General features: G+C 45.4%; 4 protein-coding genes across 5 annotated transcripts; 2 read left to right on the plus strand and 2 right to left on the minus strand.

The window, feature by feature from the left end:
• Positions 1-2816: 2816 nt before the first annotated feature.
• Positions 2817-3484, minus strand: LOC4343817 (protein PELPK2). The gene has a single exon (XM_015790670.3). The coding sequence runs from the start codon at positions 3380-3382 to the stop codon at positions 3041-3043; it is 342 nt and encodes a 113-aa protein (XP_015646156.1). The 5' UTR covers positions 3383-3484; the 3' UTR covers positions 2817-3040.
• A 2120-nt stretch (positions 3485-5604) lies between these two features.
• LOC4343818 (APO protein 3, mitochondrial) lies at positions 5605-8485 on the plus strand. The gene has a single exon (XM_015792430.3). The coding sequence runs from the start codon at positions 5988-5990 to the stop codon at positions 7242-7244; it is 1257 nt and encodes a 418-aa protein (XP_015647916.1). The 5' UTR covers positions 5605-5987; the 3' UTR covers positions 7245-8485.
• Positions 8486-8714: 229 nt separating this feature from the next.
• On the minus strand, positions 8715-12639 carry LOC4343819 (ribosome biogenesis protein WDR12 homolog). 2 transcript variants are annotated; one of them, XM_015792429.3, is made up of 14 exons: positions 12342-12639; positions 12150-12250; positions 11935-12041; positions 11199-11234; positions 10987-11069; positions 10807-10871; positions 10596-10700; positions 10374-10508; positions 9941-10084; positions 9502-9610; positions 9289-9425; positions 9154-9189; positions 8966-9082; positions 8774-8876 (listed from the first exon to the last, which is right to left on the minus strand). In XM_015792429.3, the coding sequence occupies exons 1-13, from the start codon at positions 12499-12501 to the stop codon at positions 8990-8992; spliced, it is 1311 nt and encodes a 436-aa protein (XP_015647915.1). In that variant the 5' UTR covers positions 12502-12639; the 3' UTR covers positions 8774-8876; positions 8966-8989. The 2 variants fall into 2 exon arrangements, with proteins under 2 accessions (NP_001409181.1, XP_015647915.1); NM_001422252.1 differs by having other exon boundaries at positions 8715-9082; positions 12342-12569.
• Positions 12640-20224: 7585 nt separating this feature from the next.
• On the plus strand, positions 20225-23601 carry LOC4343820 (PLASMODESMATA CALLOSE-BINDING PROTEIN 3). Its single transcript, XM_015791877.3, has 4 exons — positions 20225-20460; positions 21282-21515; positions 22327-22360; positions 22964-23601. The coding sequence occupies exons 1-4, from the start codon at positions 20400-20402 to the stop codon at positions 23217-23219; spliced, it is 585 nt and encodes a 194-aa protein (XP_015647363.1). The 5' UTR covers positions 20225-20399; the 3' UTR covers positions 23220-23601.
• Positions 23602-27246: the final 3645 nt, after the last annotated feature.

Genomic DNA, 27246 nt, shown 5'->3' on the forward strand with positions numbered 1-27246 from the left:
CAATGCATGCACTGTGGGTGCACGGTTGGGCGTCGCGTGGAGGCAAGCTCAGCTGCGTGTTCGTGTCACTCACACTCGTTATTTACTCCTCGCTGCATGTACACCGTCCGGTTATGTACCTGCCACCGTGTGATTGCATGGGTTTTTGGTTGGGTTGTTGGAAAAGCTATCAAGCGAGAGATATATCGTGGAGCCGTACGTATGAATAGGTGTGCACACGAGATCATCCACTGTATGGATTATTGGAGCCCAGTGCCCCAGTATATGTTACTGTACGTCGACGAGATTTACCGTGAGATCGAGCAACCAAATGGCCGGAGACGAGATCGATGCATGCGTGCGTGCTTCTTCTCCGATGCGTGCAGCGCTAGGCCTCCGCGTGCAGACGAGATCGTCGTCGGCGCCGTGGCCGAGGTCGTGGTGATCGTGAGGCCGTTGGGCTGAATATGGGCTGGATGAGAAAATAAAGGGAAAAGTACACGCAAGGTCCCTCAACTTGTCAGCGAGGTACAAAATCGTCCCCGAACCGCAAAACCGGACATCCAGCGTCCCCCAACTTACAAAACCGGTCACAAAAGGTCCCTCGGCGGTTTTGACCCCGGTTTTGTCCCACGTGGCGGCTGACTCAGCGTGGGACCCACGTGGGCCCCACAGGTCATGGAGACCACGTCAGCACCCTCTCTCTTTTTCTCCTCTCTCTCTCTCTCCTTCCTTCCTCTCGCTCTCTGCTCTCGCACAGGCGGCGGCGCGCGCGGCCGGAGGGTGGTGCGGCCGGCGACGGCGGCTCCCCGGTGGCGGCGCGCGGGCTCAGGGCGCCGCGAGCTCGCCGGCCTCCTCGTCCCCCTCGTGCGGTCGGTGATGGCGGACGAGCGACGAGAAGCAGGCGGTGCGACGCCCCCGCCGCGTACAGTGGCACGGTGACCGTGGCCGCCATCGCCTATCAGAGGAGACCTCCGCCCGCACCCGGAGCCGCCGACGACGATGAGGCCGAGCGGCGTGGAGTCGTCGGCGCCGCCGCTCCCCATCCGCAGCCGCGCTCGCCTGCTGCCGCCGAGCTTGTTGTCCCGTGTCTCCGCCGCCGCGTCACCGCCCAGCATGAACCTCATGCTCGCGCTCGCGTTCGCCGGGTGGGGAGCCGGCCGGTCGATCTCCTCTCCGCCGCTCCTTCCCCGTCGGCCGCGGCGGAGACGGCCTCCCGCTCCCGCTGCCGCCGCGGCTCCTTGCTGGCTGCAAGACGACGACGGATGATGCAGATAAGTGAGAGAGAGAGATGAGGAAGGGAGAGGAAGGGAGAGAGAGAGAGGAGGCTGACGTGGTCTCCATGACATATGGGGCACACGTGGGTCCCACGCTGAGTCAGCCACCACGTGGGATAAAACCGGGGTGAAAACCGCCTAGGGACCTTTTATGACCGGTTTTGTAAGTTGGGGGATGCCGGATGTCCGGTTTTGCGGTTTAGGGACGATTTTGTATCTCGATGACAAGTTGAGGGACCTTGCGTGTACTTTTCCCGAAAATAAAATAGGCCCACCTGACTTCTTGCTAAATGCTAACCGCTGCCTTTGCCGAATTTTTTTTCATTTTTAAATTTTTATTTTTTAATATTTACAGAAATATTGTACCGGTGTAAATATTTTACAGAAGTAAATATTGCAAGGAGGGCGGCAGGGTGACGTGAGAGACGGACAAGATGAAAAAAGAAAGAAAAATGCATTTTTGGCAGGGTGAAAATTACATTTGCCCCCTTGCAGCCCTTGCAGAGGGCGGCAAGGGACCGCAGTGCAAAATGCGCACACCTTGCCGCCCTCCACTTGGGTAGAAGGGGCCATTTCTGTAAATATTTTTGATGGTATAATATTTCTGTAAATATTAAAAAATAAAAATTTAAAACTGAAAAAAAATCCTTTGCCTCCTTGCCACGAAAATGCAACTAACTACAGCACCGTATGGTAGTACTCCGTAGTACGATGGTTGAGCACTTCCTTCCTCCATCCCACAGAGCTGGTCGTTCTGCTGTTCAAAATTTGTTCCGTAAAATTTGTCATCCTAGCATCGATCTTGACCAGCGAACTGGGCATCAAGTCAATTCCATTTGAATTTGGCTAATGATTACTCTTTCTCTGTACAACAGTGCCACTACTTACCATGTGATAGATAATAGTATTAGTAGTCATTAATTAATTACGTACAGTAAATTTGTTTTGCAATCTAAATTGACAAATGCAACTATTAAATGAAGGTAATATGATCATTTTTATTTGATGTTAATTTGTTGGATCAACCTTAAAACGACGGGCTTTCTGGGACAAAAGGAGTAATACTTTCGATGTTATTAGCCGTTTGCATTTACCATTTTCTCCCTATGGTGATAAATAAGATTCTGTCAAACTTTTAAAATTTAGATATCAATTTTATATTAACAATAAGTTTACTAGTATTATGATGGTATTTTCAATATAAATATACACATGCTATTTATTTTTTAAAACTAAATAAAACTAGTGATTGTTAAAATTTTAAAAGTTCAACTCATTTTTTTTAGGAACGGGCATGACCTCTGCCATTTCATTTATAGAAGAAGATAAAAACAGTAGATCACCTCATTTAATAGAAGAAACTCATCTGAACGTATTAAATACTCCTTTTGTAAAAAAAACAAAAAAAAAACAACCTCGTACTCCCTCTATAAAAAAACAAGGTTGTCATTTTTGGGACGGATGAAATATTTAGTAGTACGACGGTAGGAAGTAACATTCTTTTTATGGAAAGTTCAGTGTTGTAGGGAATGAAACGCTGGCAAAAATTGCACACTGCTCTGGACAACCAGATATTCATAATCATAAATCCATTTATTAACACACAACGACTCAAAACAACGACATCGATCGAACTCGCACACCCAGTTACACTCACATCCATGCTGAAAATTAACTATCCACAAGATCGAGCCCGCATGCTCACCGGCAACAGTTCAAATATACCCTCTACTCGATCTACTTCACACCGGATTAATTAATTGCACGTAATTAATCGTGATCGATCATGGCTTGGCCTCTGGCTCGGCCGGGAAGTGGAACTCGGGGACGCCGGGGAACTCCGGCTTGGGCGGCAGGTCGACCTCCGGGAACGGCGGAAGGTGAGCCTCCGGGAAGAACGGAGGCAGCTCCACCACCTTGGGCAGCGGCGGCAGCTCGTGCTCCGGCACCGGCAGCTCCGGGAAGACGGCGGCCGGGTGGTTCGGCTCCTCCTGATCTTCCTCCTCGGCCGGAGCCGTCGTCGACGACGGCTCCTCCTCCTCCAGCCTCCTCGCCGCCGCGCCGCTCGCGGCGGCGCACGCCAGCAGCGCCGCGAGCAGGAGGGAGATGGCGATCTTGGAAGCCATGTCGTTATTTGCACGCACTGATCAGTACTGTTCACTGATCAGTTTGCCTCTATTTCTGTCCTGAGATGTTTTGCAATGTGAATTGACAAATGCGTGGTGTAATTAATTTATAGGCCGCGGAAAGCGCAAACACACGCGCGTTGATGGAGTAGTGGTTGATCTGCAAGTGTTCTTACTTAAATTCTTAGTAGTGGTTGGTTTCTGTGTGTTTTTGTCTATGATTTGGTTGAGAAAGAAGCTAGTCGGGTTGGCGAGAGCGCCGCGCAGATCCTGTGTACAAGGGACAGGTACGAGAACGTATGCAATGCTTTGTTGGTCACCGCCACACCGGTTAATTAGCAGGAAACAAGAACGTCTAAGCAGGGAAGTAGAGTGCCAACAACCGGTGGTCGAGCAGCATTGTTCGTTCTATCACTGTTAAATAAAAAAATTTCCACTCTAGGCAGGGTCGCAAGGCCGATGATAGCCGATCGGTTTTCACGGTTTTCGATGTTTTGATGTGGCTTGAAATTATTTTTGGGTTGGAATATTCAATATTACATATTGATCTATCTTGTCAATTTTTTTGAAAATTTTTCGTAACCATCTAGTTGACATGCAATAAACGGGTGGACGTCCACTCGAGCTATTAGAATACATCTCTGTGGTCGAACAACATTGTTCGTTCTATCACTATTAAATAAAAAAAATTCTCTGGGGGCGGAGCTCCAAACCCCACCGTGCGCGCGGCATCATGCTAGATACTAGTAACAGGCAGGGTTCACAGAGCAGATGACAGCCGATCGGTTTTCGTGGTTTTTCCATGTTTCAACGTGGCTCGAAATTAATACTCCCTCTATCCAGAAATATAGGGGACTTTGTTTCATTAGTTTGTCCATAAATACAGTGGATTTCTCTTTTTCAAGACAACCAAGGAATGTCAGCCATCCAAAATCAACCGGTTTCTGTCAGGATTAAAAAGATAAAGAAAACGTACTAGCACTACTACTCCACACTGTTCTTGGCAGAAACTAAAAATAATTTCAGAAAACGTACTGGTACTACTAATTTGTTTATTGTGCCTAGGATATCTTTTCAGAGAATGTACTACTTACTCTTCCTTAAAATTTTGTTATTTTAGGCATAATACCTTATATTCCGGGACGGAGAGAGTATTTGGTTGGACTTTTCAATGTTTTATGATAAATTTAAGGGAAAATTGGAACCATGCCATTATAATTTTGCAAAATTTAATGTTTTATGATAAATTTTGATCAAATTTAAATGTCAAGCATTAAATTTGATCAAAATTCGGTCAGGATTTATCGAAAGTGTCCTTATCAATTTTGAGGCATAGCGATCTGTAAGGTAATTTTGATTTTTTCCTTTTTCATTTTTTTTCCCTCGTCATACTCCCGTCGGCCGTCGTACACGTACCAATGTACGATACATATCGTATGAATCTTGGTATACGTACGTCCGAGCCGTACGATTTGTGTCCGACCGAGTCATGCAACCAATCACTGAACTTGTTTACTACCATGTGGGCCCAGACAAACAGCATATATGCTTATACATACACTAGTCGGACGTATAGGTCGGACGTATAGCAATTTCGATATCGTACGGAGTATTCTACATGCACCACCACGTGTGGCACCATTCTACGGGGGTGGCTAATTGGCGTGCACACGCTGGCACCCCCTCCCCCGCGTGATTTTTTTTCACTTTCTTTTTTTATGCTTTCATTTTGCTTTTTTTTTTATTTTTTTAAATCTTTGTTTTCAAATGTTTGAGTTAAAAGTTTTAAAATCTTGATTTGAAAGTTTTTAAATCTTAACTTAAAAATTTTCAAATTTAGACTTAAAAGTTTTCAATCTCGAGTTAAAATTTCTCAAATATGAGTTAAAAGTTTTTAAATCTGTGTTAAAAGTTTTTAAAATTTAACTTCAAAGTTTAAATCTTAAAGTCAAAATTTTATAAAACTAATTTGAAAGTTTTCAATCGGTTAGTAAAAATAATCTTCCAGAAAAAAATATTATCTTAACTATTGTCGTTATATAAAACTAATTTAGTTAGTTAGGCTAAACTACTCCCGAGGTGGTGCGCGCCGGGTAGCTAAATGGGTGCCACCTATTTACTCACCAATCTTAAAGCATGGACAAACTGTAAAGTAATTTTGAATTTTATTTCTCATCGTATTCCCGTCGTATTTCTGTGGTACACGTACGATGCGTATTGACGGTATTGTATTCTGCCGCATCCAGAGCCTCGTTCCCTCCCCTCCAGTCCAGGCCTCCACTACACATCCTCGAACTCCCCTCTTCGCCGTCGCTCCCCTCAGCGTCGCCGCCGTCCTCTGCCCGTGTGCCGCCGCCGCCTTCATCCTCATCCGCCTTCACGCCGCCGCCGCCGCCGTCCGTGTTCCCACACCGCTCCGGTATTCCTCCTCGCCTCTGAGCGTCGTCTGCCCAATCTCTGGAGTCGACAAGATTGGTGGTGGCAACCGCTCCGTCTCACCGCCGTCGGCCGTCCTCCGCCACCCTCCCGCTGCCTCTCGTCGGTCCACCACTACGTCTAGGCGATTTCCGCCTCGATCTTGCTCGCCCGTAAGGTGTTCGATGAAATGCCGCCGTCGGGGCTTTTTCCTCGTCGAGCCCTTGCCGAGGGAGCCGGAGCGCTGGGCAGGTCACTCCCTCTTGTCGGCGGTGGTTCATGGACGAGACTGGTACATGGCGGCGGCGGGGGGTCTGAGGCGGAAGGCGAGGAGTTCCCGTACGCCGACGTGCCGCGGCCTGGGAGGAAGTGGGAGCGGAAGCCGTACGTGACGCCGATGAAGGTCCTCATCCGGCGGGCCAAGGAGGAGCGGCGCGCGCGGCGGGAGAACCCGTGCCGCGTGCTGGAGCGCCCGCCGGAGAACGGCCTCCTCGTGCCGGGCCTCGTCGGCGTCGCGCACCAGGTGCACGGCGCGTGGGAGAGCCTCCTCCGCGGGCTCACCAGGCTCGTCGAGGGCGGCGCCGTCGCCGTGAGGCGGTGCAGGTTCTGCCCGGAGGTGCACGTCGGCGGCGTCGGGCACGAGATCCGGACGTGCGAGGGCCCCGGCAGCGCGGCGAGGAACGCGCTGCACGTGTGGCGGCCAGGCACGGCGCGGGACGTCGTCGGCTTCCCCTACTGCTACCACCTGTTCGACCGCGTCGGCAAGCCCAGGGTGTCGCACAAGGAGAAGTACGACGTCCCGAGGCTCCCGGCGATCCTCGAGCTCTGCATCCAGGCCGGCGTCGACGTCGAACGCTACCCGGCCAAGCGGCGCACACGCCCGGTATACTCCATCGAAGGGAGAATCGTGGACTTTGAGCCAGACGACGACGAAGATGACAGCGCCGACGACACAGGCCCATCGCTGCCTTCTCTTGCCGCCGATGAAGCCGGCAAGATGGAGGAGGAGATGACGGTGTGCGAGCTGGGTGCACGGACGCTGCAGTCGTGGCTGGACATGCGCGCCGGCGCGGCGAGGCTGATGGGCAAGTACGGCGTGGTGACGTGCGGCTACTGCCCGGAGGTGCAGGTCGGGCCGAAGGGGCACAAGGTGCGGATGTGCAAGGCCAGCAAGCACCAGCAGCGGGACGGGCAGCACGCGTGGCAGGAGGCCACCGTCGACGACCTGGTCCGGCCCAACTACGTCTGGCACGTCCCCGCCACCGGCCATGGTGGCGACGGCGGCGCCCCGCCGCTCGCCAACGAGCTGAAGAGATACTACGGCAAGGCCCCCGCCGTGGTGGAGCTCTGCGTGCGCGCCGGCGCGCCCGTGCCCGCGCAGTACAGGAGCATGATGCGGCTCGACGTCGTGCCACCCGCCCGCGACGAGCACGACCTCGTCGCCTAGAGCACGCCGCCCGTGGCGCGCCGCACGGGGTTCGACACGAGATGGGATCATGGGAATGGCTCCTCGCCTGGCAATGGCTCCTACCACTTACTACATATATACATCTATATACATTGTGAATGTTGCAATAGTTAAAATCCACAAATGTGGGTTCCATCTATATGGATTACTTTAGCTATATACATTGGTGTTGCCCTTGCAACCTGAGGAGATCATATTCACTGCAACAGCAGAAAAGGACGCATTCTTCTTGCGAATTGCAATAAGATGAGAGGGGATGGAAGGAAGAAACTTGTGGGCTGTTGTACTTGTGCCCACATTTCTCCAAGTCAATTATTCGAGTTACTGCGGAGTGGAGAAACATTCTGAATGATGCATATCGTTGTTGCTGCTGCTTCAGAATTGGACAAACATAAATGAAGAAGTTTATGGCAACTTTGATTGAGAATGAAGAGATTCGATCAGATGAGGTTTTCTTGTTCTACCACAGTGGATCTTGACATCGACCTGAAAGTCATGGCAATTTTGATTGAGGAGGAGCAAATTTGATCAGATGAGTTCCTTTCTCTCCCTCTTTTGTTACCACGGATTAACATTTAAAACTACGACATTGCTTTCTCAAGTACCATAAAATCACACTTATTCCCAAGTGCATTTCCAGCAGCCCGAGCACAGTGAACCCTGGAATGGTGACCACCAGTTGCTCCTTTGCTTCCTTTGGAGGAGACACTCGCGGGCGCTGCTAGCACGACGGAGATGGCCATCTTGTTGGAAGGCATATATAATCCAGCTGAAGAGATTTCGAGCTCGAGTTTTGGACGTGTGAGAAAAGGGAGATGAGCAGTGCAACTTGTATACGCCACAGAATACGACGTCCTTGATCTGCAAGTGTTCTTAATTGGTGGTTTCTATACTTTATATGGTTTTTGCCTATGATTTCAGCTATAGCACCGTTGGTTTCTGTGGTTTTTGTCCATGATTTTCCGCGAGAACACCGTGCGTATCCAGTGCACTATGTTCAGAAAGTAAGCGACAGAGCCTGTGCAGAAGGGACAAGTATGAGAACGTATATGCACTCCTATGAGAACGTATTCAAGGAGTGCATATTGGCGCAACAATCTCCGCCGCCGCAGATGCTTTGCTGAGGAGTTATTTTTGTTGCAACTCCTAGTTTCTAGTAGCTTGGCTAATAACCTGTAATTGTACACTAATACAAGGCAGGGATCATCATTGCTTTGCTATTCTCTTCGCCAAAATCGTACGGATACGCACTCTCAATGTTTCATTTCTACACCGTTAAGCATTCAGTTTATTCAAGTAACACTAGTACGACAACCTAGCAGTAACCTTCACTATAAAAGCTTCAACTATCTAAAAGACCCCAAACAATAATTTAGAATATATGATTTTCTGAGGTAATTCCACGAAATAAACAAACAAGAGTGATAAACAAACAAGAGTGATAGGTTTCATCAGAAATGTGGTGCTTTCCCTTAAATCATCTTCCTTGTGCATAAGCAGACCCCATCTGATAAATTATGTGATGTATTGAATCTGCCAAACGATTACACATTGTTCCCTACCAAAATTGGCACAGCTTCCTTTTGCAGGTATCTTTCCATACATAACATTCTGTTCAATTCTGAACAGCAGTTAGATACTAGATCCTGGATATCAAATCAGGATATTTTTCAATCAATTGAGATGAAAAATGTTTAAACCTGGTCAAAAACGAGGGAACATCATCACACTATTTCAATCCCTGAAGCTATACACAGCTTGGAATCAGCTCCCCCACTGATGACGCTATCCCCTTTCCACCAGTCCGCACATAAAACCTATAATCACCAAAATTTAGGACCTCGCCTTTTGTTCAAACATGTAAAAATAAATACCACAAAAGGAATACCTTGTCTTTGTGTGACTCCACAGAAGCCAGTGGCCACTGCAACAGAACAGAACCATTAATGGTCTATGGCATTTTGATAAAATAACTTGAAGAGAAAAGAGTAATCAGGAAGGAAATATATTATTAGAATCTTACTGCTGTCCTTAGATCCCACAACATTACTTTCCCATCAAATGAAGATGATACCAAATGAAACCACGAACTTGGATGCCATTTGCAAGCACTGATCCAGCTTTTATGGGAGGAAAACTGAAAAATTGGAGCTAGAGTTCCTGTTTGAGGATAAAGAGTATTAGCTAATTTGAATTCCAAAAGATAATTAGAGCATGGTTTTGCTTCCACATTTACCAGGTTTACGAGGGTCCCATACCCTCAAGACAGGGTCAGAGCCACCAGCAGCGATTAGTGAAGAGCTCTCACCACCACAATCCAAGCAATTCAAGGCCTTCCCAGATACCTATGGAAAATATTTACAGACATCGGATGAATTAATTTGTGAAACAGAGCAAGAGAGTAGCAAAAGCTTTGACTCTCCTTGGCAACAGCACTTTTTTGGACAGTGTGCAGTAGTTAAAACATAGCTAGTGCCTTTCTAATTCAAAGTGCCAGATTCCACGAAGCAAATTTCAGAGGAACTCAGGACAAGAAATGTGCAGATGCCAATTGATGACTTAATGAGCACAAAAAAAAAATCCCTTGCTGCTATTATGCTGGCAGAACATTATCATCACGCTGTCCATGCATTTTAATACTTTTATTTTTAAATGTGTAGATATTTTTTGCATACCATATTCCATGTCTCTTTCCCTGTTTGGACATCCCACTGCCGAACAGAATGGTCCCAAGATGCTGAATATATTGTTTGTCGCTCAGGCCAGGTAACAGCAGAAACGCACTGCGTATGTCCCAGAAATGTTGAAGTGGCAGAACCCTGAAGTGCAACATTCCAAACTGAGATCAGCAGGGTTGTATCATGAGTTCATGACAATAAATAGTATAAAACTTCACAATAAAAGAATTGCCAGAATTAAATCTCCCCCAAATTTTAGCAGGTGCATATTAAAAATTATCAAAGCACTGGAAATTCAAAATCAATACCCAGCACATTATAAAGCCAAATAACTGGAGCCAATTAACCAAGAGATGAACATATTTTAGTACTTCACATGATGGCACCATGCACATAAGACCAAAGAATTTGGACTGGAAAGTAAAATGACCTCAAACAGAGATTCTTCAGGTCCAGATGAATCAGAATTTGTCCTTCTCTTCTTCACTGAGACAGTGTCACCATCTTCTTCCGACCCTTCGACTGACCATAGCTTAATTGAGTTATCCCAGGAACCAGAACATATCTAGTTACGAAAAAAAATACGTTAAAAGGGCCTTAGAATAAAATACTAACATATAGCACTGATTTGGAAGACCAGAAGGATAATTACCATGTTTGTGGAAGGGTCTACTGCAACACTCTGAACAGATGATGTGTGGCCACGGAGAATTTTGTAAGCCCCAATTTGCTTTGGAACACTGACTGATGTATCAAACTTGAGATCCAGGAGTGGAGAATAAATGTTAAGATTGGATGAAGAATATTACTCATGAAGCATGTCTTGGAGGGAAAGGCAAAATAGAGTATCTTACTATCTTTACCTTGAATAAGCGCAATGACCTATCCTTTGATGCAGTGACTACATGCAGCCTGTCTTCAGTTTCACCTGGAATAACATTATTGGAATTAGTAGATATTTAATATACTGATGTTATATACTGTTTGGGGAAAACAATTAGTATAAGGGCATGAGTGAGCAAATATGTTGTGTGCAAGATAACCTTTATTAATGAAGCGAGCAGAAGTGATTCCGTCACTATGTCCTTCCAAAATATGTGTACATTCAGATGCATCTCTCCATATTCTGGGCAAGAAAAAGCAAATCAGAAGGTTGAGATTGAAGACATACAACAGTTGGAGTTGGTGTTACAGTCATTTTGTCTAAAGGGGTAGAATTAAAAATAATAATAGCATAGACATGGGAGATGAATACCTTGCAAGACCATCATAGCAACCTGTTAATACGAAACTGCCAAAAGACGAATAGTTTAGTGATACTGGAAACCAAGCGAAAGAAAAATATGAGAAAAGGTTAAGAAAGAACAGTACATTTGAATTATCAGCCTATGATCTATTGTATACATATGTAAATGTATTAGTTGCATAATAGTAATGGTGATAAGTATGGAACCACAAGGAAGACAATTTTGCGAAGATCTTTAGTTGGGCTAGCGGTAAAATTATGTGGTAGAATAAGAGCAGTATGAGATTAGGATCCAAATTTAGATGTAGTATTGAGCTCATACATGGACTTGTTTTGAATGCATCCTTCATTTTGTCTTCTTAAGATAGGTAAACTGTGCACTAGTCGAGATAGGTGAACTGTGCACTAGTCGATTTTAGCTTAGCCCTGGGATGGGCAAATCTTTGGCTCCACAGTCCATTTTAGTTGAGTTAAGAAATTTTCCGCAGAATTTGAAAATATTGATCAGCAAGGTGGACTAGATCTAAAATCATTTGACCACAAGAGCAATGTTGCTGATAAACCTTCTTGTAATAAGTGAAGACAATAGTGACAAAATCAGCAATCCAGGTATAGTTTTGAATTATCTAAAAGATTAATAACCTGTTATCATGATGCTAGACAAACATTTGTGTCCTGCTATTTGCTCGAAGCATGTCCTATGGAAAAATAGACCACCTAAGTCCACGTAAAACAGAAACCATACCTCGGGTTCGATCCATCAACTGCGCTAACCCAGTCATCATGCGGGCATGGATCCTCCTGCTTCCTCGGTGCCACAGCTTTTACATATTCAAGCTCAAGCACCCTCTCCTGCAAAAACGCTCACACGATAACCCCGCACAATGTCACAGAAAGGTCCACACCACAGCACAGCGGAATTCTCCCCCAAAAAACGAACATCGGGTCAAAAATTCATACCACTGAGATGCCCTTGGCGAGGAGGAACTCCTGGAGCGGGAGCCGCACGAGCTCGCCGTCGACGAGGAAGTCGAAGGGCTGCGCCTGGTGATCCGGGGAGGCTGCCCAAACCGGAGGAAGCGAGTCAGAGAGATCCGAGGTCCATCCGAGGGGACGCGGGGGGCTAGGGTTCTGGAAAGGGGAGGTGCTCACCGGCGAGGAGGAGGCTGTTGACGATCTCAGAGAGGCCCATGCGGGTGAGGTCGGCGGGGACGGCGATGGAGGTGGGCGGCGCGCGCAGCGGCGCGGGGAGCTTCGTCAGGAAGCGCACCCGCACCTGGCGCGAGGGGTCGGAGGCGCCGCCGGAGTCCATGGCGGCGGCGGCGGCGTCGGCCGGCGGAGAGGAGGCGGAGGAGGCGGCGGCGGCGGGAAGGGGAGGGAGGGGTTTTGAGAGGGTTTCGAATGGGGAATTTATTTGGTTAGGGTTTTGGAGGATGTAGGGCCCAGTAGCAGTGACATCACGTTCGAGGCAGGCGGCCAGAAGGGGAGAAGAAGATGTCCATTTTGCAGAAAACCCCTCCAACTATGTGTATGTTCAAATTGGTACCAAAATAAATCTTACCAAAATTTAGCAATATCAAAATTTTGGTAAATTGACAATATTGTTAAAATTTTGGTAGGATTTTCTTAATAATGTCGTCAAAATTCTGTACACATTGTCAATATTGGTAACAAACTAAATGTAGCCATATAATTATTAATTTTACCAAATAATGGTATAGTTGAAAATGTCATCAATTTGAATAGGCCCTATATTCTGACAGTGTTTATGTGTATGAACCACCTCAACTGTTAATTCAAATATTCAATCGCATTACTCCATTTTTCATAATTTGCACTATAGAAGTACCCATATATCTCATGATTGGAAATTTAGGGATACCAATTGATACAAGGTTAATTTGCAAAATTCAATCGTCGTTTATTGGAAATTTAGGGATACCAATTGATACAAGGTTAATTTGCAAAATTCAATCGTCGTTTATTTTGCAAATTCTAAATGCCTTCAACGGCAACTTTAGATAAAGATTTAACCTATTATAATCTCTAGAACAAAGTCAAATTTATAGAGAGGGGCACTTTTACACTGGAAAAAGTCCACTTCCTTCAACCATGGGTTGAATTTCATTTACGTCCCTTAACCGTAAAATTGAATATGAAACATCCCAACATCATAATCAATGTAAATCGAGTCTCTCGATTATATTAAGGGTACTTTTGGCTGACGTGAAGACTACATGTCTTATTAACTTGATCTCTGTCCTACATGACGCCTACTAGCGTTTACATGATGCTAGAATAAAAAACACCGATGGAACCCACACGTTAGTGGTAATTTAGCTACTTTTTTGGAACAAGTATGTGGGGATTTGGTTAAAATTTTTGGAACAAATATGTGAGGCCACATGTCAATGGGTGTCCGGTGAAAAAAATGCAATGGATCCACGTGTCATCACCCCTCTCTCTCCTCTTCTCTTCCTCAATATTCTATCTCCCCAATCTTCTCATTGGTAGCCCTAGCTGTCAGCCAAGCAACGTGCTCGTCGTCAATACTGGCGGTGAGGGTGGTCGCGGCCTTTGTAGTGTGTGGACAACGATTCCCGCATGGCCTTGGTGTGCACATCCTGAGCTCCAGATCTAGACGACGACTGATGTATTTTGTTGGAAGAGGCAGGGAGTGCTCAGTGGCAACCCAGCGTCCTCTTCGACAATGTACAAGTCACCAACCGAAGGGGTGATTAGGACCCACCTCTAGCATCTCCGTGCCAAGTTTGCGAATTGCGACCACTGGCACCGATTGACGATGGGAGGAGCTCAACAGGGAAGAGAGGGCCTTTTTATCTTTGTGATTGACATGTGGGTCCAACAAATTCTATTAATATTTAAGGTATAATTATCACTTGCATGCAGACAACATATGGCGCCAACGTTGCCTAAAAACCAGGTCAATGTGTCACTACGTCCCATATCAGCCGAAAACGCTGTCAATATTGTCGAGAGATTTGAATTGCACTGGTTTTGAAAGCTATGATGCTCTGTTCCAGAGTTTCTGGTCGAGGTATGCGAATCAAACTCGACCAATACTGAAGAACGCAGAATGGACCTTTTTAGCTTTTCCCACGCTACCTATTCTAGCCCAAGTTAGCCCACAGATATCATATATCATATAGGAAAAAGTACGAATTACCTCCCTGAACAATTGCGGTCGTCCAATTTACCACCCTAAACTTCAATACCAGTTATTTTTTACCCTAAACTTTGTAAACCGGATGAATTACCCCCCTAGATCGATTCATAGCGGGTTTGGTCCTACGTGGACGCATACGTGGCAGTCTAGTCAGCCAAAACAGATAAAAAAATATGGGACCCACCTGTCAGCCCAATCCCTCTTCTTCTCTCCTTCTCTTCACCCCTTCCCCTCTCTCTCTCACTCCATGGCGCACCGAGGCAGGCGACAAAATAGGCAGCGGTGGCGGCGAAAGAGGCCGCGGCAGCAGCAGCGGCGGTGGCAACGGAATAGGCAGAATAGGCGGCGGTGAGCCCACTTGTCGTGTCGGCGCAGCGGCCGAACCAAATCAAGAACGTCGTGTCGGCGCGGCGGCGCGGGAGCGGGGGCGGGGGCAGGGGGGAGCGGCGGCGAGCGCATGCTGCCGGCCGCGCCGCGGTTGGCTTCCCGCCTCGCCGGCGTGCTGTCGCGGTCGTCGTCAGGGCCCAGGCCGAGGCGACGTCGTCGTCGTTCGATCGATCGATCTGCAGCGGAGGTGGAGCCGACAAAGGAGGAGACAGCCATGTCGTCGACCCCGACGGGCGGCGGCGCGGGCGGTCGGCTTGCGAGGGCCGGTGACGGGCAGCGGCGCGGGTGGTCGGCACGCAAGAGTCAGCAACGGGCGGCGTCGAGGTGCTCGGCGACGAAATCCTCCGCGAGATACTCCTCCCCCTCCCTTTCCCCACCGCGCTGGTGAGCGCCACGCCCGCGACGCCGGCTTCCTCTTCGTCGTCCTGGGTCGCACGCCGCCAGTCTTCCTCTCCGCCGCCTCCGCCTCCGGCCTTGTTCCTCCCGACGGCGGCTGAGCCTCCGCCGAGTGGGAGCTCGTGGACTGCCGCGACTATCTCCTCCTGTTCCGCAACCACGGCGACGCGATGAAGCTCGCCATTGTCGACCCCGCACACCGCCCGCCCTCGTGCCATCGCCATCCGCCCGCCCCCGCGCCGCCGCCCACCACCCGCCCCCGCGCCGCCGCCAACCGCCCGCCCCCGCGTCGTCGCCCCAGGCGGCGGCGGCTGGATTTGGGGAACCGGCTCACCTCTACCTCCGCCCCCAGCCTCGCGAGCGAGCTCCGCCGCCCTCCACCGCTGACCGCCCGTGTCCGTGTGCGCGCACGAGAGAGAGAGCAGGGGATCTGGAAGAGGTTGGGTCGAAGAGGGGATGACAGGTGGGCCCAGTGTTTTTTATGTTTTTTTTTTGCTGAGTAGTCTGCCACATTGGCGCCACGTGTGCTAGTACTAAGTCAAAACCGCTCATAACAGTGTTAGGGGGGTAATTTGTCCGGTATTGAAAGTTCAGGGTGAGTAATATCTGGTTTTCGGGTTCAGGGGGAAATTCGGCCGACCGCGATAGTTCAGGGGGGTAATTCGTACTTTTTCCTATCATATATCCATATGCTGGGCCGGCATCCGGCCCAGGCTAACTGCCTAACTAGGATTTCAGTACTGCCGCTACTAATACTACACTGAAGAGCACAGTATAGCTAGTGAACCAAAGTACCACCAAACATGGCCCCCCATATTAACAGCAACTGGTCTAACGAATAATGAGCAGCAAATTTCGGTTACGGTTCCTTGTGAGGTACATACACGGTTGAAGTCACAAGGGCCCGACCATGTGGCGCTCGTTCTCTTAGCTTAGCTTGATGCAATGATGTTTGAGTTACAACATGTCAAAGTGCCACCATGTCGATCCGGCCTCTGCATCAGCTAGAGAATGTACACATGTTGAGAACTATGAGAGGGAGTGGTACACTTCTCGCCCTATTTCTTCCTTAAAAATGGCACGAATATATACCAATATGCATATGCATGATGCGCACACTCGTTCAATTACTTTCTTACTTCCTCCGTTTCACAATATAAGTCATTCTAGCATTTCCCACATTTATATTGTTGTTAATGAATCTAAATAGATATATATGTCTAGATTCATTAATATCAATATGAATATGGGAAATATTAGAATGACTTACATTGTGAAACGGAGGGAGTACATATTAATCAGATCTTACCAAAGAATATTGATATAATTTTACTTAGACATGCTTCTTTCCGGGACGTGATTTAGCGAGCACACGTGAGTTTCACCGATAAGGAGACCACATGTTGTCAATGATAAAGGTGGTGGTGGCACCGCTACTATCTTCTAAAGCAGTATATCCGAAAGTGTTTTTCATGACAAATCTAGCTATATTATTTTTCTTATGTTAAATTATAGTATTTTTTAATTAGTTAATAATTAATGGTTGTAAGGTTTGATTGCACCTATTCTACAACGATATCCAATCGAGAACAGAGGAAGGTACATGGCTGGTGCAGAAAAGACTCAAAATAGAAGGAGAAAGCAAAGATTCTGATGAGTTCTACACTTGTCTGCTACTGTCCTACCTAACGTTTTTTTTGACCCTTGTCAGTGGCATCTAAGATTTTGGCCGTTGTTATTGATAAGATTTTAGCCGTTTTACCCCTGGTCCTCCCCCAAACCTCCGGTAGTACATCTCGTTAACCTAAAAGAAGCAAAGGCAGCAGATCAAATGGCGATTACTTTAAGCAGCACACACTCCATCACTGCTGTTTGCACGACCGATCAGTGTCATTCCCCAAGTTCAAGCTCTGCCATAAACTGAACCCTGCACGAACCTACTAACAAATTATATTTAAACAGCATTGGCACTTGACAATAGACTATATACTTCTATATAAAAAAAATTGTCCCAGTTAGGACAGTGGCGACATCTTCTCTTGCGATCTCCCTTTTGATATTCGATCGGCGACGAGCCCATGGAGATCGAGTAGGCGCCAAAGATTCGAAAGCTGGAAAGATGAGAAATGCAGGATAAAAATAGAGGGGGAAGGGGCAGCCCGGCTGGACCGTGGAACATGCGCGAGAGCGGCTGCGGTGCCACAGCTGCAATGATTCGGGAGTCCACTCGCAACAGCAGCAGCAGCATATATTCCATGAGCACCAGCGGCAGCAGCTAGCCGCACCAACCAATCGACGGAGGAATCTGGCGTACGTCGGGTCACTCAAAAGCGGACGAGCAGATCGCGCCCCGCCGCGGCGGCGGCGGCGGCCTCGTCGTCATCACCGTTTCCGGCCGGGTCCAAAGCGGGCGGCGCCGCGAGCTCTCGCGAAGTTGCCCGTACGTCGGGTGATGCGTCGCTAGCTTGCTCGTGCGTGCGTGCAGGGCGGTTGCGTCGCGTCTGGGCGTGTTGCTGTTGTCAAGTGTCAACCAGCTTATTTCGTGGTCCTGATATATTACTTAGTGTTGTATTGGTTGGCTTTGGACAACCAAAATAATTTGGATAGGGATTCTATGTTTTTATTTTCAAGGGTCTAAAAGAGAACTAGAAAACAATAAAAAAAAACACCTAGAACCACTTAGAAAATTAAATTTTCCGGTGGCTTATAAGGGTCTCCAGATGCAAGAAGCACCCAAACAATCCAGATTTTTACCCAGACTCGAAAATGCTGGGTAGGTGTAAAATCTAGAAAATAAACTAGAAGCAAGAAGCTGAGTAGCTTCTTCGCATTAACATCATACTTACATGTCTAGTTCGAACCTCAATGTTCGAAACTCTTTTCCTCAGCAAAAAGAAAAAAATGATGTATATTAGCACATAATTAACCTGATCCATGTCTAGTTCGAACCTCAAGGTTTAAACTCTCTTCCTCAACAAGAAAAATGATATAGAATAGCTTATTAGCATAATAATTAATTAAGTATTAGCTAAAACAAACTTAATGAATAAATTAATATTTTTTTTCTCAAGCAATTTTCTTATAGATTTATTTTGTAAAATATATCTTTAGTAGTTTGAAAAATCGTGCACATGAAAAAGGAGAGTAAAAGGCCGTTTTGGAACCGATCTCTCTGGCATGGACAACGGAGCCTCTCGTTAACGCATGATAATTAAGTATCAACTAAAAAATTGAAAAATAAGTTAATATATTTTTTTACATTTTTTTAAAAAAGTACGTCATTAAGTATTTCGGTAAACGTGCGTGTGAAAAAAATAGAGAGTAAAAGATAAGAAATTATAGTGTATATAATACAGCCTAAACGACTGAACATACCATCTCATTTTATTTACAAGAATTTTAGTCACGGAGTAAACAACAGCATGAACTCTCCTCTATTTTCTTCCTTTTCCTTTTTGGAGACGAACACTTGTTTTGATATTTTTGGTATTTACGAGTACTGACTGCGGCAGGATGTTTTTAGCATGAGAAAAGTGGTTTGGTCGGATCTGTCAGCAGCTGGGGTAAATGCGGTTATTGCAAAGGGGACCAAAGCGTGGAGCGGAGTGGAAGGAGTGGCATGCTTGGCTCTGGCGTCGTGGGCCCTACCATCACACCAACCGAAAATAATGTAACCCGGCTTGCAGCATCGTCTTGAAATGGAACTGTTTTGGAATTGTTTTTGCATCGTTGTCAATAGAAAACCATGCTGAAATTTGATACTAGCAGATTTTTCAACAGAAATCTGCTAAACAAAATTATTACAGAGAATGCTAGTAGACACTATGTACAAAAATTGTGAAATATACAGAAAAAAACAGGTGCTACTAGAAATTTGTGAAGTTAGCTTATGGCCTGTTTGGCACAACTCTAGCTCCACCCCTCATAGAGCTGGAGCTCAGCCAAATAGTTTCAGCTCCACCAAAACTGGGAGTAGAGCTGGGTGGAGCTCTCTCACAAAATGAGCTAGAGTTGTGGAGTTGGGTTTAGGCAACTCCACAACTCCACTCCAGACCCAACTCCTAGAGCTAAATTTAGGAGTTGGAGCTGTACCAAACAGGCCCTTAGTGCTATATTGGTTGGCTTCGACTGTTAATTAGTAGTGGAAAAATAAGCAGTGAAATGAGAAAAAATTTTAAGGTATGAATATGTTTCTTAGCGATTTAAAAGCCAAAATTAAAAATAGAAGTAAAAAAAATATAAAAACACATAGAGAGTTTAAAATTTAAATTTTGACCGCGACATTACCAAGAACAAACAAACAATCAGGGCTCCTTTGATTTATAGGATTGGCAAATGATTTTCATAGGATTTAAATTCCTATGGTTTTTTTCCTATATGTTCTTTTGATTCATATGAAAGAAAGGAAATTTTTCATAGGATTGTATTTCTATGCTTCACATTTTATAGGAAAAATAGTAAGATGTGTGACCTCTTTGTGAGAAATTTTCTATAGGATTATATTTCTATGCTTCACATTTCATAGGAAAAATAGTAAGACGTGTAACCTTTTTGTGAACTTTCTTTTATTTTTCCCATAGCATAAGAAACATACTACTACTTCAATTTCTGCTTTTTCTCTATTTCTATATTTTTCCTATCCTGCAGATCAAAGGATCACAAGGTGTTATTTTGTCCGTAGCTGCACATGAAACTATAGCTACGTTTGAATGGTTTTGCACTAAAAAAAAATCATTGCAACAGTTTTTTATTAGTCCCAAAAGCCAAGCATTCCCCGCAAAAAAAAAAAAAAAAGCCAAGCATTAACCTCACGAAAATAGGCTGGCGTTTCGCGGTGGGCAGGAGAACGAACAGAGAAACACAGGAGGCCAAAACTGCAAATTGCAGCAAAGCAAAAAGGTAGCGGTGGGTGCGGCTCAGTCTCCCAGGGGTCGCAACCGTAGATGCGCAAAGAAGAAGAAGAAGAAAAAAAAGGTTAAAAATTCCGTAGGCGCCCGTGGCGCAGATCAAACTCGCACGCGCACCCGACGCATCATACACACACACTGTCTCTCTCACTCACTCTGCATCTGCTGCTGCTGCTGCCACTGCCACTCTTGTCCAGAGGCCACCACACACTCTCTCTCTCTCTCACTCACTCACTCTCCTCTACTAGCTCGTCTCCATCTCTTCTACTCGTCCAGGCCTCCAAGAATCTCTCTGTTCTTGCTGCTTGCTTGGTGGTGGTGGTAGCTTTCATAATGGAGGCGGTGGTGGTGGCGGCGCTGGTGCTTCTCATGTCGTCCAGTCTCGTCGCTTCAGGTGAGCGAGCTTAAGCTCAGCTCTCCCCGGGGGAGGGTCTTTTTCTAACCTTTCTCTTTCCGTCTCGTTTAGATTTCTGTCCTGAGTGAGTTTGTGCCTCTTAAATAATGGCTGGGAACTGCAAAGGCTGCTGCTTTTTGTTTCTGAAGGTTGATTTTGTTGGAGTTTTGGGGGGATTTGTTCAGGTGTTGTTCTATTCTACACTTCTACTTGTCGGTGGTTCTTTTTCTTTTTTTGTTCTTTGATGTTTCTCAGTTTCTGCTTGGTTCATCCATTGGTATGTTTGGAACTTGGAAGAAGAGATCTTTCTGTTTGGTTCTTCCATTTTCTAGGAAAGATCAGCATTGCATGTAGGAGTACACGCTACTTTTGTTATGGTTTGTGAACTACTTTTTTTTTTTCAGATTCCCCTTTCCTACCTTGCTATGTCAAACAGTACTAGCCATGTACTGCTTAGCTCTTGCTGTTCATCTATTGCTGAAGAAAATAACTCAACAAGGACCAAGGACAAGAAATCTCTTGTTCTCCCCTCTGAGACAGTTGGAGATGTGTTCTTCTCAAGTTGATTTATTTTTTTTACATTTTTACTTTCTAAAACAAGCAAAACCGTTACTACGCCGATTTTCTCCTAGTTTTCTGCTCTTTCTGCGCAGACGCTACTCTCTCTTCTTGATTGCTTTCGTCACATTCCGCATCCCATCTCTTCATCAAGAAACTGGCATAAAAACTGCCGCCTTTTAATGAAACGCACGAGTTAATTAATCTCTCTCATTGAATCTCTTCTTTTTTTTTGTGTGTGTGGTGTTTCTTGGCGAATGCAGATTGGTGCGTGTGCAGGTCGGATCAGCCACAGGCGGCGCTGCAGAAGACCATCGACTACGCGTGCGGCGCGGGCGCGGACTGCAACTCCATCCACGAGCAGGGGCAGTGCTTCAACCCCAACACCGTGGTGGCGCACTGCTCCTGGGCCGCCAACAGCTACTTCCAGAGGAACAGGGCCATGGGCGCCACCTGCGACTTCACCGGCACCGCCACCCTCACCACCAGCGACCCAAGTAAAAAATGATTCACCACCCAAGTCACTTCAATTCTTGTTTTTTTTTTTTCACGAATGCGCAAAAGGATTGCACGTCAATATATTACTTCCTCCGTTTCACAATATAAGTCATTCTATTATTTCCCATATTCATATTGATGTTAATGAATCTAGATAGATATATATGTCTAGATTCATTAGCATCAATATGAATATGGAAAATGCTAGAATGACTTACATTGTGAAACAGAGGGAGTAGTAGTCACTTCAATTCCTTCCCAGCATTTCTGTCCACTGTCTACTGCTTGATTAAATTTGCGCTCGCGTTTCGGGTTCAAGAACGCGTTTGAGTACTGGCTGTCATAATGTCATTGAGCGCTTGCAAGTTTTTGCGGCAAGTGTTTCTGCCTTGCACGATTAGAAATGTTTGGATGGTGATGAGTGGGAGTGGTGACTAGCAATGTGAAGGACGAGCTGTACAGATGATGGAATTAAGATTTGTCGTGCGTTGGGGCAATGCAAGCATGGCGTAATGGGACGTGCTTTAATTCAACCGTAAAGTATGTTGAAGTTTTTTTTAGCTTGTTTGCTTGTGTCACCTTATCTCAATTATAAGGTCTCTCAGTCTGATATGTTGGCTAGCATTTGAGCTTGTGGTCAGTTAGGACAAACGAAAAGGAAAAGGAGATGTCGGTGACATCTTTTTGATAGCTGGCATGGAAGTTCATCTGAGTGTGGGATGATATCCATTCTATGTATTTTTGTTATTTTCTTCATTGGTTAGAGACATATCTATTCCTCACACAATCTCATATTATCTTTGGTTGCAGGTGTTTCTGGCTGCTCCTTCCCTGCTAGTGCAAGGTACATTATTAACTTCACTTTAACTGACTGAGTTTTATTAAGTATCACTAAGGATGATTGACGTTTCAAAGTGGTAACCACCAATGAAACTTTTGCATTGTGTTTGAGCAGAAGGTTCTTTTGAACACACTATCTGCCTCCATTATATAGTACATGTTCACTCTGAACTGCAATACTAAGACCTATGAACTGAATGTAGCCATCTGTTCAATGAACTGAATGTGTTACAACTTCCTTATCTCTTTTGTTTGCTTGTCAAAGTCGTATATGCTTTGTTATTGAAAAATACCAAAGAGTCAATAAGTAAGTATACATCACCATTAAGAACCAAGTCCATCTGTTATTTAAAGCTAGTCTTGTACCTCATCCTCAACTACTCATCCATACCAAAATGCACACCTATGCCTTTCCGGCCTGCATTTGTGATGTACACATGACTCCTGAATGATCTATAGTTGATGCAAGTATCATTGAAGGATTCCTATAGTATGGTGTGCCATATATCTGAAGGCAACTGAGATGCTTTGCAAGTTGAAACACGCAAGACTCTTCTGGATTTCGTTGATTGTAATATCCTAACAACATTTCCATACTCATGTGCAGTGGTGCTGGAACATCAACCACTCCGACCATGGGAGGCACAACTGGAACAATGACCCCAGGAACCTTCACACCTGGAACTGGTATGGGCACAACCACCGGCACCGGCATGGGAACAGGGACTACTACCGGCACCGGGCTGGGCGGGCTAGGGCCAACAGGCACAAGCAGCATGGACACCGCGGCAGCGGGATTGCACCTAAGAGCCGGGCTAGCCACCTTCTGCACCGTGCTCCTCTCGTTCGTTGCGATCGCATGAGGGTTGCACCCTTGAAGCAACACTCATTTTCGCTGATTGAAAGAACCCGATTTCGGTGGTTGCAGGAGCAATGTGATCTGTGAAAAGAAAAAAAAATGAACAGAAACCCTGATCCTTTCTGAAGATGTCATCCCATCCGAAAACCCACTATTGCCTGCCAATTCTTGTTTGGTGTCGATGGGTGTTTGTGTGGGGTGAGTTTCTGTACTCCCTTTTCTTATGTCGTGTACTCTGTAATTTGGTAGTAGGATGTCTGTCTCTTTCATGCAAGGACTCCCACTATTTCTTTTTCTTTTTCCCATCTTTATTATCTTGTAAATCTAGGGAAAACCAGTAGGTAGGCTCAAGGTTGGTTGGAATGAGAAGGTTGTTGTTGGGACAATGCCATCTTAAGGCTGTTATCAACTTATCATCAAGTTGCTCATCCCTGAAGATGGTTGTGGCTCACATCCTTTTGCCCTTCAGTATCTCTGAAAACCGCAAAAAATGAGAGTGAAAATGTGAGAGGCAGAATTGAACATGTGGTACTAGTATAGTAGGAATAAGCCCCCTTTGATTCAAAGGAAATTCATAGGAATTCTAAAGGATTTTATTCCTATAGGAATTTTTTCTATATAGCCCTTTGAATCAAAGGAATGAATCCTATAGAATCATGTGAAATTCCTATGGAATGCCTAATGCCATGCAAGTTTTGTAGGAAATCTAGCATGAGGTTTTACCTCATGGAAACTTTCCTACGAGTCTTCATCTCTCCTTTAATTCCTGCGTTTTTCCTGCGGTCCAATCAAACGGCTATTCCTGTGTTTTGCAATACTCTCGTTTGCACTTGCATTTCTGCCAGAATTCTATATTTTTTCCTATTCCTCCGTTTTTCCATTCCTACGATTCGAAGGGGCCCTCAGATTGTGCAGATGTGGCTCCTGCAGAGTGACATTTTAGCCCTTTAGCTGTTAGGTAACGTGGCGCATCAGTGCTGCTACTCTGCATCGCTGAAACCGTCGTCCGTTTCTTGCGCCCATGTGGGGGTTCCATCGCGGCGTCGGGCGTCTTGTTGTTGCGTAGCGCATCGAGACAGATTCTCGGTTGATACTTGAAAAAAATATTGTGAAACATGCACCTGCAGCTCTCTGATGACCAATCAGTGTGTTGGTACGAAGCTAGTACAGGACACAGGCATGCATACAGCTAAGCTAAGCCAAGGCTGTGTTTAGTTCAGCGTAAAGTTTGGATTTTAATTAAAATTAGAGATGATGTGACTGAAAATTTATATATGTATGACAGGTTGATGTGATGGAAAAGCACTGAAGTTTGAATCCAAACTTTAAATCTAAACACAGCCCAAAGCCAAAGCTGCCAATGATGATGGAGCAAGAGCAAGAGCAAGTGAGGAACTTGATGAATGATGATGGTGTCACCACTGTCACTCACGCGGGCCTGGTGATCGGCGCAGGCAAGCCGAGTTTAATGGAGGCAGTAATGGCCGCGCAGAAGCAGGGTGGATGATGCAGGCAGGCGGCAGCGAGAGGGGTGGGGCTCGACTGGAATCATGGCTGTCTAGCGCGCGCGGCGCATCAGGCGAGAGGAATCAGGGGGGGTTCGGGGGGTGACACGGCCCAGTTAACCTTCGGGCCCACGTTGGACAGAACAGATTGGATGGAAAAAGTACACCGAAGGTCCCTCAACTTGTCATCGAGTTACAAAATCATCCTTCAACCGTAAAACCAGATATATGATATTATGAAAACCGTTCTTTTTGCCCAGCTCGCTACCTTACTCCGCTCGGCCTACCTCTCTTCGGTCCAGTCCACAAGTGGACCCGCAGGGCCCAGCTCGTATATCCAATTGCCATCTACATCCTTCGGAAGACAGCCCCTATGATACCGGAGCCGATCCTTCCATTAAATCCGGTCGAATCTTTCTCGATCTCCCAAAATTGGTTGAGAGCTTTTCATCCACCCGATCTCCTCTTTTTGTTTACCCGAAATCAGAAAGAATCCGCAAAACTCGGGACAAAAATGACTGGGCAAGCTCGCCAGTCGGTCATCATCGGGGTGAATTGAAAAGGAAAATCATGGGGAAAATGACGAGCGAGGAGTGGGAAATCATTTTTTCAATCAATTACTGGAGGAGGAAGATCGATGTGGTAGCGCCGCTAGGGTTTGGCTCGGGCAGCGGCTGGAACGGACAGACAAAAAAAAACCCAAAGACTCACCGAGTGCGCAACAAAAAGAAACCATCCATATGTGAAAAAAACTAATCGGAAAAACCGCGAAAATACTTTAACTCGGGCGAACGGTGCGGGGGGGGGGGAGCCGGATCGGGCGCTCCCCCCGCTCGCCCCTCCCACCACGTGCGCACCTGTTGGGCCCACCTACTTCTCCCCCCCTTTTTCCACAAAAGATGTTTCACCTAGTGTACTTATAATGTTTCACTATTTATAGATCTAATGTTGCGGTGAATTAAAATATTCTTTTGTAACAAAAACCCACATATTTTGGAAGCTCTCTATTAAGAGAATTTGGTTTATTTTTTGTTTCACCTAGTGTACTCACAGTGTTTCACTATATATAGATCTAATGTTGCAGTGAACGAAACATTCCATTGCAACAAAAAACCCACATATTTTGGAAACCCCCTATTAAGGGAATTTGGTTTATTTTTTTGTTCCACCGAAAAATGTTTTACCTAATGTACTCACAATGTTTCACTATGTATAGATCTAATGTTGCAGTGAACTGAAACATTCTTTCGCTATTTGCTGAAACATTGTTTTTATATAAGGTGAAACAACACTCGATTTAAACGAGTGAAACATTTTCGATCTACTTAGTGAAACAATTCCGATATACCTGGTGGAATATCGTGCAATATTTAAAAATAATTCAATAATAAGATAATTTTTTCGTCGGAATATATCTATGTGTGGTCTTGTTTTGAAGATTTAATTACAATGAATTTAATGGTGTAATCGGATCATGATTTGGATAAATAATTTAGAAGAAAAATCAGTTTAAAGTAGTTTTGCACGTAAATCGGACGCTGACGTTAACGCCCGATTTTAACCTCCTCCCATCGGACGCCCGAGCGGGAGTCACATCCAAAAAACCGGCGACGATAAAAAAACGGATGGAACAAAAAAAATAAACCGGAAGCTTTATGTATTTCTTTTATTAGATATAGATTTAACAAACAACGTTGAAAAAATATTAAAAACAACTTCAAATTAAATTTAAAAATACAAAATTTTCTAACTAAGGCAATCAATGGGGCTCCTTGTGCCATGATCGAAGCTTAAGGGTACGAATAAAAACAAAACGAAGTCTGTATGTACACGTTGTAATTCTATTACCAATCTCTCTGTTCAGTGAGTTCACAATAAAAACGATTGCTTTGGGTGGCCTTCGGTTGTAACGAGCTGGGTTTTGGATTCTACAGTCAGGCGTGTCAATCCGTGTTCGGTTCTGCTACTTTTTGTTGTGCCATGCATGGTGGCCATGGACCAACATCGTGCACGTAGTGTCGAACGACGATGGATCTCGCTGCTTCGTCCGTGTGCGAATCGGACACATGCGACTGACGTACCAAGCCACGGTAAAAACATCTTCCCCATTTTTATAATAGTAGAGATAGAGATGTATAAAAAATATAATACTTATATGAACTTTTTATATATACACAAACATTATATGGGGAGTGGATTCTAATCCCTCGAGGAGATATCCCCTCGTATACCTTTTTCTTCTAAATTCGATGCAAATAGTTGTGAAAAATTCTGAAAAAAATTGACAATGTAGAGTATAATGGTACCTACTAGTCCACCAAAATTCATGTTCAAATTTGATCTACACATCGAGAAACAAAAAAGACAAATTTAGATATAAACAGTACGCTACTATTCATACGCTGAATTTGTCTTTTTTATATCTCAACGTGTGAGTTGAGTTTGGACTTAAGATTTTGTGGAGTTGTATATATGTGTTGTATGAATGTTGTCAAATTTTTCCAGAATTTTTCATAACCGTTTAGA

The sequence above is a fragment of the Oryza sativa genome, chromosome 7 (genome assembly GCF_034140825.1).
Source record: "Oryza sativa Japonica Group chromosome 7, ASM3414082v1".
NCBI classification, from domain to species: Eukaryota; Viridiplantae; Streptophyta; class Magnoliopsida; order Poales; family Poaceae; genus Oryza; species Oryza sativa.